The following is an 11,453-nucleotide window of genomic DNA, read 5'->3' as shown; positions in this document are numbered from 1 at the left end:
TTGTGTATTTTTAGTAGAAGTAGACCAATATATCAGGCCGATATAGTGATTTTTTTTTTCTATATCGGCCATTGGCCTTCATTTTTTTTTGAAAGCTGATAATTGATCAGCAGTGAAAATGTTATAAGATATTTGATCAGGCATCTGTGTGGGCAGCATTTGAAGTTCAATAAATGTTAAAACAGTACTATGTGTACGTGTATTCATAATTTCATTTATATTGCTGCATCCTTCGAAACTCTGCACTGCAACTCTTACTTTAATGTGTGTTTTTATATTTTTTGTTTTTTATGTGTTGTTTTCTTATTTGCTGTTTTTAGTCACCTTTTACATGTTTCTTTTAGAATGTTTTAAATGTATTTTTTTCCCTTGTTGTATTTCAATATCCTGTGTGAAGCCCCTTGAATTGCCTTGTTGCTGAAATGTGCTATACAAATAAACTTGCCTTGCATAAAAATCTTAATTATCTGAGGGTTTCAATTGTATTTTACAGTCAATGGGCTTTAAAAATTTTTTTAAAAATCAGCCTCAAAAATCAGCTATAAATATCAGCCATTGGCTGACCAAATATTTTAAAATTGGCATTGGCCTTAGAAAAACCCGTATCGGTCGACCTCTAATTTGTAGATCCACAGTGATCTGTAAATTGTAATGCACATGTGGAAATGATAAACATAGGAAAATTGCAGTTATTTTTCTTCAAACATTTCAGGTTGTTCATGTTTTTCACATTTTTAAGGAAACTGTTGATGTAAAATTTTTCATAATGTACTTTTACTTTTTTCATGTTATTATTTGACGTCTGATACACTTCAGATCATAATGGGCTGAATGTGGAACCTGAACTAACATGAGTTTCACCCCCTGGTTTAATACGTACACCAACAAAAAAAAAAGCACAGTTAAGCACATCAACAGACCATTTTAAAGCCTTTTAGAAGAACTTAAGTGCAAAAAGCTGATGCAGATCACGTGAAGACCTGAAATGACACCGTAGATTTATCACAGTTAATGTTTCATTTTAACTCTCAGATTATTCCAAACATCAGCTCATAAAACTATTGCACATCACAACAGCGCCATGAAAAACCAAACGGTAGGAAGACTAACTGTTTCACTAGTCACTTTTCCATCGACCCTCAAACTACGCAAATATAACCTGCGCATAAAAATTTACCTGATAGAAAAACAACAATTTCGCCAAAACTCCCACTTTACAATTAAAAGTTTTTGCACTGGCAAGAGGTGGTTTTTCAGGCGTAGCATAAATGGTACATCACACAAAAGTGCAACGGAAAGACCTTTTTCTGGAACTAGAGTCACGTGAAAAAAAAAAAAAAAAAAAAAAACCTGATGTCGATGGATGGGGCAACAAGAGGAGAAGAGTTTTAAAAGAAACATGTCGCGGTATGTGTGGATACTAGGGATGCAAATGATCAATTAACCCATTAATCATTAGTTGGTTGACCTTATCGATCGATTAACAATTAACTGATAAGCGGTGATTTTCCTGAGAACCTGAATGTCTCTTTCAATAAGGGTCTATAAGAATAAAAGCTAAATATTGTTTATATACTTCATTTAAAAAAAGCATGTTATTCCTTAATGATTGATTTGTTGAACCATTAGGGATACAGTACAAGCATTGACATTTATGGAGTAGAACTAAAGAAATTCTGCAGAGAAATTCAATAAATGGATCTGAAGAGCAGCAGTTTAGAAGAAATGGGTATTTCTGACTTTGCATCACTACTTGACATGATGGAGCCAGATTTCACCGGCTTGATCGATTTGACCGCCTACCTCAGCCACGGCGTCACAGTGTGGACAAACCAGCAGCCGTCGGACAGGACGTGGAAAAGGGCAATTAACCGACAATTAATAATTTAACTGAGCAAATCCTTGTCGATAATTAATTGATAGTCGATTAACTGTTTACATCCCTAGTGGACACACCACGAAACCTAATCATTTTAGAATTTAGTAGGAGATAGAGGGGTAATATATAATAATAATAATAATAATAATAATGAATATATCTGTAAATCAACTCCATGTTTACGTTCGTCACCATGTTTATGGAATGACTTCTCGTGTCATCTCGTGATAATAAATAAAAAACAAATCATCGCATTTGTGATTTCATGGAAAAACCGACATTACGCACTTCTGTTTTTTCAACATTTAGTAAATATCGGTGAAGTTTTTTGCATACGTCTGATAGAAAAGTGACTACTGAGAAACATGTCACGTTTGTAGAAAATAAATACTTTGTTCTAGTTTTTGTTAAAGGGAAACGTGTGTGTCACTGCTTTTATTCTGAAAAAAAGGCAAAAACGAACTCATTTCAACTTAGCTTATACCTGAAAACCTGGATTTTTCCAAAGTGAAAAAATACTGAATATTTGCACGAAAGAATACGTGAAATATTTGTGATTCACTAACAGTCGACACAGAAAAGGAGTCGGTTGAAGACGACAGACGGACAAACCATCTTCGCGTTCCACAGAAGAATTATCGAGATGAAATATTCAAGTGTTTTTTCCCCGACTTTCCAAAAACACATTCATCTTGTCAGACATTTGTTCGGAGCCGTTCGACTGTCAGTCCATCCCATAATCTGTAAATATGATGGTTCTGTCCATGTCCGTCCCCCTTTTTTGGCAGACTTGACAGCTGATAAAGTGCAGGATGGGTTACGAAAACTGTACAAACAAACACATTGGCAGTAAACGCTCGCAGGTTAAATGCGGCTTTTAATTAGTTCTTTTGTCTGTCAATCAAATTTATGCTCGTCGTGGCTCCAGGGGAAAAAAAAACGACCAAAGAGTAAAAACTAGGTTTTCCTTCAAACCTTTGTGTGCAGGTGTTGTTCGGTCCGACACGTTGGTTCTGAGTGAATACAGACCGGTTTGACCTCAGCACAGGAAGTAGTAGGTGAGGAAACCGAAGAGCAGCGCCGCCAGGATCCAGTTGACCGAGTGGATGTAGACGATGACCAGAGCGATGTCGAAGAGCCAACCGCGCATGTCGGTCAGATCCAGGGCGTCCAGCATGAAGACGGCCGGGGTCAAACGCCAGCGCCCGCCCGCCACCTCCGCCACTCGCCTCTGAGATCCTAAAAACAATTCACCACAGCAGCGTTCAGCCTCGTAGAAGAACATATTTAACATACGATAAACCTGCAGCCAGTGGTCTACAAGTGAAAAACCTCCAGAATAACAGTGAATTTTTATATCATTTAAATACACAGAAAACATCAAAGATGACAACACGCAGCCCTGTGGGACACCAGTACTGATTACACTGGTCTACGAGTAAAAAACATGCAGAATAGGATGGAAAAATTGGACAATATACAGGACAACAACTGACACTATGTTCTAAATGTTTGTGTCGTACAATTTCAAAAATGAAACGATAAAATATAAGTTAAAAAACAAACATGCAGAATAAAAATGAATTTGCAAATTATTTAAACAAAGAAATGGTGCCAACACACAGCCCTGTGGGACATGTCTACGCGTAAAGAAGCATGCAGAATAATTGTGAATTTGCAAATTATTTAAATAAAGAGATGGGGAGAGCATGCAGCCCTGTGGAACACCAGTAATGATTAGACTGGTCTATTAGTAAAAAACCTCCAGAATAAAAGCGCTAACACTTTACCAAGTTTGAATCAGTAATAAATACAGATTCAGTCCAAATGTTGGTGGTCTGTAGTTTCACAGATACAGGTTTGTGTCAGAATAAAACAGTTTGTACTTTACAACACATTGACTTTACAGGTTCTTTATACTGGAACATTTAGGAGTCTATAAGATTAATAGTTTATTAAAAAAAAAAAAAAGTGTATTTTTTGCACCAAAAAATATGGTTTGTTTCCATTACAAACATGGAATTTAAAGGGTTAAAAATATGGCCGCTATTGAGTGTTTGGTGTTTTTATTTACGGTTCAAGTTGATAAAATACAAACAAACAAACTGTACGAAACACATTTTGTCATTACTACAGCGCCGTGCAGATTTCTCACCCCACAGGTTTCGGAAACGTTTGCGACAGCTCGGCAGCGGCCACTTGGAACACGGAGCATTCTGGAAGTTCTGTTTCCGGCTGACGTAGACTTTAGGGAAGAAGATTTTAGCAGCGTGGTGGAGTTCTGGAAGGAAGGAGCAGAACGTTAAAGGCAGGTTTATATGACCGCTGCAGGAAAAGAAATCAGCTGGTAACCATGACGACCTGATCTGTGCAAGTTCCGGTCGGTGACGTGGATGGAAACGGGATTCGATTCTTTCTTCCCGAAATTAAACCTGCTTGAACTAAAGTCTTCAGAGTGTTTCCTTTTTTTACTTGAAGTCGTTGACGAGCTTTTAGTTAGTTAGTCCAATTCCCTAGGCCCCTCCCCCTTTGTTTTGCACGTACACATGAAGGGGCAGTGTTGTCCCGATTCTCGATTAGTCGGAGGTGAAGGGCTAAGGCGGAGGGCTGTTTGACCCTTGAAACTGAGTTTTTTCAGGACCACACTACGAACGGAGATCGGAGAAATTTCCCATAATTCTGTTCGAATCATCGGTCAGATGGAGGTAAACACAGATTCGGATAAATGCGATCTGGCCGTTCAGTTTGAAGTCACATGTAAAATATCAGATACGTACCAGAGTCAGGACCACATATGAAAGTGGCCCGGGTCAGATTCAGGACCACATATGAAAGTGGCCCGGGTCAGATTCAGGACCACATGTGAAAGTGGTCCGGGTCAGATTCAGGACCACATATGAAAGTGGCCCGGGTCAGATTCAGGACCACATGTGAAAGTGGTCCGGGTCAGATTCAGGACCACATATGAAAGTGGTCTGGGTCAGATTAGTGCTGTTCAAACTGTCTTTAACAGATCAGATGCAGGCTAATGACGTTCATTTTGTCTTCTGTTAATGTAATTATACTTTTCTTTTTTCTTTTGTTCAGACAAGGTATAGTTTTTAAATGGTAACAAGCAGATAACATCTAAAAACTACACCATGTCTGAACAAAAGAAAAAAGAAAAGTATAATTAGATCAGATACAGGTCACATTTACCTGCAGTCTGAACGCAGCCTAAAGGTAATAAATGAATCCAGGTGTGTGTGTGTGTGTGTGTGTGTGTGTGTGTGTTTGGTGGCGGCCGACCTTTGTTGAAGCTGGTGTGTGTGATGAGTGTGCGGCAGAGCGGACACGGCGTGTTGGCGTGGCGGTTCTTGGCGAGTGTTCGCAGACAGGGTTCGCAGAAGACGTGGTCGCAGGGTCGACAGGTGTACGGGCTGAAGTAGACGTCCAGACACACGGCGCACGTCACACCTTCCCTGTCGGCGTCGTCGGCCTCCTGCGGCGACACGTTCACGCCGTTGCCCTGGAAACACACAACAATGGACGTCTGACCAGCTCACAACTGATGATGATGATGATGGTGGTGGTGATGGTGTCGGACCTGTTCCTGCTCCAGCTGACGGTGAAGCCAGCGTTCTCTCCTCCTCTGTTTCCTGCGCAGACTCTTCAGACGGTTCTTCTCCCGTTTATTCAGTCGGTTTGAGGTGGACGATGTCTGACGCTGAAGAGGAAACACATGCAAACAGTCAACTAAAATACAAACAGTTCCAGTGTCTCTGTACGTCAGAGTCTGTTCTATGTTGAATATGTGAGGTGTTAAGGTTCTGTTCTATGTTCCAGCCCTGGTTCTGGTCTATGTTCCAGCCCTGGTTCTGGTCTATGTTCCAGTCCTGGTTCTGTTCTATGTTCCAGTCCTGGTTCTGTTCTATGTTCCAGTCCTGGTTCTGGTCTATGTTCCAGTCCTGGTTCTGTTCTATGTTCCAGTCCTAGTTCTGTTCTATGTTCCAGTCCTGGTTCTGGTCTATGTTCCAGTCCTGGTTCTGTTCTATGTTCCAGTCCTAGTTCTGTTCTATGTTCCAGTCCTGTGGTCTGGATGCAGCTCAATCTAGCAACAGAAGTGGGCGGGACTTTCACTGGAGGAGAACTCAACTCATCCAATCACAGTCCATATATGACTTCTGTCAGTGATCAATAGGAACTAGACTGATATGTGGAACCATTTACATGTTCTAAACCATTAACATATGGACCAGGAGAAGGAAAGGAACATTTAGAATATTTAAAAAATCTAAATTCTCAAAACTGTGAATAAACTTTGTAGACATTGTCCTAAAGGAAGAAACATATAAAATTTGAAATGAATCCGATCAGTAGTTTCATCAGAGAAAATATTTGAAGAAATAAAGACGACGCCTTCACAATAGTTCCTGACCAATCAGATACTAATAAAATCAGTTTATTTGATTTTATAATTGTTATGTCCTTTGTAACTGCACTTTTTCTGTTTTAAAAACCCTTAAAAAAGGAGTTTTGCGTGGTTTTTATGTGATTTTTGAGACTGGAATAGATGGATTATATTTTTATTTGTTTAAATGTGGAAAATTGATTCATAAAATGAGTCAAAGTAAATCGAGCTCCATCATGGAATGAATGAAAAACTGTCATATATGTTTTATAAAACATGTGACAAGCGTGTTTTCTGTTTTATGGATTGTGATTCCACCTGTAAACGGGTGAACATCCACGTACCGTCTCGTCGTCGTCCTGTTCGTCTTCGCTGTCTTCACCGTTTCTGTCTCTGAGGATCGGACCTGGATCTGAAACCTCCTCGTGGATCCATGGGTCCAGTACTGAAGGATCTGTGTCCTGGTGGGCCTGGTCCACTGCTGAGCCTCTGTCCTCTGAGACATGTGAGAGTCCCGTCGGTCCTTCGTCGGCGTCCCACGATCGCGCCGTTGGACATGGGACTGACACGTCTGTCCTCACCGTCTCCACAGATGATTTGTCTGAAAGGACTCCACGACAGAAACACGAAGCCCTGATGGTGTCGTCATCCAAACTGCACCGTCTCCTGTGGGAGATGCAGTTCAGAGGACTGAAGGAAAAGGACGGGGCGTCTCCGCCACCGCTCAGCGACTTGGAGGCGTGTCCGGGGCTCACATGGGACACGACGGCGGCGCAGTCTAGCTGTAAACCCGGGTTTAACGGCACCGCCCTGTTAAGGTCGGGTATCCGGTCCATCGGCGGACCGGGCTGGACCGCCGGCGGCCTCGTCCTCCGCGGTTGGACGATGAGGACGTAGTGTTTGTGGTCGCGGTCCACTCGGCTTTTGCTGAGGTGGACAGCGGCGTCGCGGCCGCAAGGACACTCACCGCCGTGGACGAAGTTAAAGCCTCCAAGACGAGCCCCGCAGCTCGGACAGTTCAGTTTTCCCAGAGTCCACTGGGCCTGGACGGACGCAAACAGACGAGGTGAAAGGAAAAAGACCAGAGTTTAGAACAACAAAACAAAACAGGAAACAGATGTGGAATATTAAAGGGCTCTGTTTATCTGATGAGTCTGATTGGCTGAAGGTTTAAGGTCAACGTTAAAGACTATTCTATTCTATTCTATTCAATTCAATTCTATTCTTTTCTACTCTGTTCTGTTCTATTCTATTCTGTTTTACCTGGTGAACAGCACTGTGGATCCAGTCTGGCATTGCGTCCGCATCAACGTGCCAAATACTGCAAACGTCAGCTGAGTCTCCATGTGCAGCCTCCACCTGCTGCAACAACAACACATTTCCCATCAGCCCCAAATCTAAGAGTTTCACCCCACACATTCAAGTCTGTAACACAGGGGGGTCAAACATGAGGCCCGCGGACCAAAACTGACCCATGGGATGAATTTACAAAGAGCAACAATGACACTGAAGATATTAACAGTCACTGGTTTTAGTTCAGGTTCCACATATGAACGAAAGTAAGAGAATAACAGAATAAACAATAAATAATGACTCCAAATTTGCCTTTTCGTTTAATGTGAAAAATATTAATACATTATCTATAAATGATAACTCCAAATTTTTCTGTTTGTTCTAGTGCAAAATAATTACAATCAATTATGAAAATATTTAGTTAGAAACTAATTAAATTAAACAGATGTAAATAACCTGAATAAAATGACATTTCTTAAGAAAAATAAGTGTAATTTTAAGAATATTATCCTTCAGTTTATCATTTACATTACAGATCAGATCTACAAAGTCACAAAACATTTAGTAACAGGCAGAATATTGTTAAACTTACACTTAATTTTCTTTAGACATTTCATTTAACAATAAAATGTGAATAACCTGAACAAATACGAACAAAACCTGTAATGTCTTAAGAGAAATAAGTGCAATTTTAATAAGAAATTTCAGTTTTTTTTCAAGTTATTTAAACTTGTTTTGTTTGAGTACTTTGTAAATTTAAATATTTTCATAATTTCATGTTATTTTTTGCACTAAAACAAAGACAAAAGTTTGTAGTTGTCATTATTTCTAGGTTATTCTGTTATTATTTGACTGGTTCTGACCCACTTTAGGTCAGATCGGTCTGAATGTGGACTACATGAGTTGGACATCCCTGCCGTCGCAGCTCAATGAGCAGCAGCAGAGCCCAGTTGAACTCACCGCAGACAAACACGTTGAGTCGATGACGCCTTTCCGACACTTCCTGCAGCGAAGCATCGTTCCTCTTCTTTTAATGTCTGAAAACACGCCTGCACCAGACGGACAACACTGCCTTCCCTCTGTGTCTCCACCTGTCGCATCAGCTCAGGTTTTATGTTGTGAAAATCTCGTATTCCTGACATTAAAAATGAAAAGATTTTATTAAACTCACAAACTAAACCAAAGGGTCATGACAGCATGACAATAACAAACATCAGCTGAAGCTGAACATTAGTCTGGACATAAAAACATCTGACCTGTGATCAGAACATGTCATGGTGTTGAAATACGGGCCAGATCCAGCCACAGTAAACATCAGTGTCATAAATTAAAGTTCCACCTATCATTTCTCAAATAGGCTCATTTATTTCACTTAAGAACTCTATTTAATGGAACTGTTTACAAAAGTTCAGTATCACTTGTAGAAAAAAAGATAAAAAAGACATAATCATTATAAAATGAAACCTAAAAAGGACTCGTATATGTAAAAGTACTATTAACTTTAATAACTAGAAAAGCACTTGGAGAGTGCAGACTTGCGCCAAGGCAGATCAGCCCCCCCCACCCGCTCACCACCAAAATTTAATCCTTTGTTCCTTGTGCCAGTATAAACATTTCCTGATATTTTCATTCAAATCCGTCCATAACTTTTTGAGTTATTGTGCACAGGGACTGACAGACAGACAAACCAACGCCGGCAAAAACATAACCTCCTTGGCGGAGGTAATAGTATTTGTTCTAGACTCATATATGTAAATGCACTATTAACTTTAATAATAATGTTTGTTCAGACTCATAGTCAAAATTACTGTTTACTGTGACCTCTGACCCCATGACAAGAAGCAGCACAAACAAATAGAAACATCTGATATGAGTTGAATCAAACCTGGAATAAAACAAGAGAAAATTAATGTCATAAGTGTGATATTGTTTGAACTAAAGGGTTAAAAACTTGTTAAGGTCAAATGAGGTCACACTGAATATGACCACTGGGGTTTAGAGAAGCTCTGCAGAAAATATTTGTACTTTGGCTCTAACTAAAGATTTGTTGAGCAGCTGAGTAACTGGTAACTGTACTTTATAAAGTAATAATGATCCATGTAGAAACAGACCTGATGACCTGACACTAGCATTAAGGCTCTTTAGCTCATGGAAAGGTTACTTTACTTTAGGACTTTTCGCGCCAAACAGACGGTTTTCAACACGAATCTCCTTTTATTCTTCATCAGAGAATCAAACAGGAGCTTTAAAATCCTCCTGTTTAGTGTCTTACACAGGTCAGACTAAACCTTCCCCTCCTTGTCGCCGTTTTTAACTCAGTTTAAGCTAAAAATAAAAGCAGCGTCTCGTCGTTTTGGCTCCATTTAACGTCAACAAACGGACTCTGACGCTGAAATAACCTCCTCTACTTCGTGACAGTCGACGTTTTTTACAGTTTCCGTTCCGTAAATTCACTCACCGGACACATAAGGAGGTTTTAGAAGAGGGCAGAAAACGGAGAAGAACAGAAAAACAACATAAAAACTTCAAGTTGTCGAACAGCGTGTGGATGAAAACAACCGTGACGTCATCATCATGGGACTACGGCAGGCGGGAAGGACAAACGCGAACAAAAAAACAAAACAAAAACAAAACAAAAAAAAACGCCGAAAAATAGAATAGAATAGAATAGAATAGAATAGAATAGAATAGAATAGAATTTATTTGCCATTTGCGCAGATACAGAGCAGTATAGGTACATTGGAATTCTTGTGCGTTTCCCTGAGACAGAAAAAGAGTTAGAAAAAGATACAGATGTGACAAAAAAGACAGATGCAAAACATAAACACAGTTAAAACATAAAAAAACAGTCATTGCACTTACAAGCACAAATACACATTTGTAAAATAGAGTATTATAAAAAGAGTAATAATAATAATAATAAGAGTACTGAGAGGTAACAACAAGTTATTGCACATTTGAATTAAAAGTACTGCGACGTACTACAGGTAGCTAACTTTAAAAACACCAAACATTATCAAATTCTACACAAAGAAAATCAGTTTAATATATAATATACAGTCTTGTGTAAAAGTCCAACATTCTATTTGTGGGTTTATTAAAGTTGTTATGTCCACATATGTGCATTTGTCTCTGTATTTAGATCCAATCTGATATATGTGAAGTATGAACAGCAGGAAAAACTAAAGATTCAGGGGAAAAAAAACAAACCAAAGTGGCTGAACACAAGCAAAAATGAAAAAAACAAAACAAAAAAACAATCAACAAAAGATTACAAATGAAGAAAACAATCAACAAAAAGAAACAGATATGGAAAAAGAATCCACAACAACAAGTGAAAAAGTTCCTAAGATAATCAATAAAATTACCAAAATAATCAAGAAATTAACCCTGTAAAGCCTGAATCATTAAATCATTGACAAAAAATTCCAATTCTTTGAAACTGGGGCCTTTATTGGTCCTTCTGAACAACCAAAACACATTTTTTTCAAATATTAATTTCCATGTATGAGTTTCAATTTTGTATCATATTTGATCCATCGGGACTCAATGCTCCAATATTATTATTTTTGAACAAACAAAAACATAATAAAACACAAACATGTCTAACAGATTGTTAATTCCTTTTCTAAATGGTCCCAGTTCTTCCTCATTAATTTCAGTCTTGTAGTGTCACTGGAAAGGCCTCTGGTGAATGAACTCCTCCCCCTGGTGGATTATCTGTGTATTGCATGTATCTAATTGTATACATCAGGTTTTTCAAGACAAAAAATGTGACACTGATCATGTAGAGAGCTTCAAACCTTATGTATCAAATATGAAACATTTGGTGTTATAGGGTTACACAAATCATCAAAATCAACAAAATAATCATGTTTCATTCCAACACTT

At 39.0% G+C, this 11,453-nt stretch overlaps 1 protein-coding gene across 1 annotated transcript; it reads right to left on the bottom strand.

Moving 5' to 3' along the window:
- Positions 1 to 2,798: 2,798 nt before the first annotated feature.
- LOC115429316 (E3 ubiquitin-protein ligase RNF180-like) lies at positions 2,799 to 10,122 on the bottom strand. Its single transcript, XM_030148649.1, has 8 exons — positions 10,021 to 10,122; positions 8,523 to 8,697; positions 7,533 to 7,631; positions 6,614 to 7,312; positions 5,466 to 5,585; positions 5,168 to 5,387; positions 4,035 to 4,160; positions 2,799 to 3,118 (listed from the first exon to the last, which is right to left on the bottom strand). The coding sequence occupies exons 2-8, from the start codon at positions 8,577 to 8,579 to the stop codon at positions 2,919 to 2,921; spliced, it is 1,521 nt and encodes a 506-aa protein (XP_030004509.1). The 5' UTR covers positions 8,580 to 8,697; positions 10,021 to 10,122; the 3' UTR covers positions 2,799 to 2,918.
- Positions 10,123 to 11,453: the final 1,331 nt, after the last annotated feature.

This window comes from Sphaeramia orbicularis, chromosome 12, assembly GCF_902148855.1.
Source record: "Sphaeramia orbicularis chromosome 12, fSphaOr1.1, whole genome shotgun sequence".
Classification (NCBI taxonomy): domain Eukaryota; kingdom Metazoa; phylum Chordata; class Actinopteri; order Kurtiformes; family Apogonidae; genus Sphaeramia; species Sphaeramia orbicularis.
This window is presented reverse-complemented; position numbering and strand designations above follow the sequence as displayed.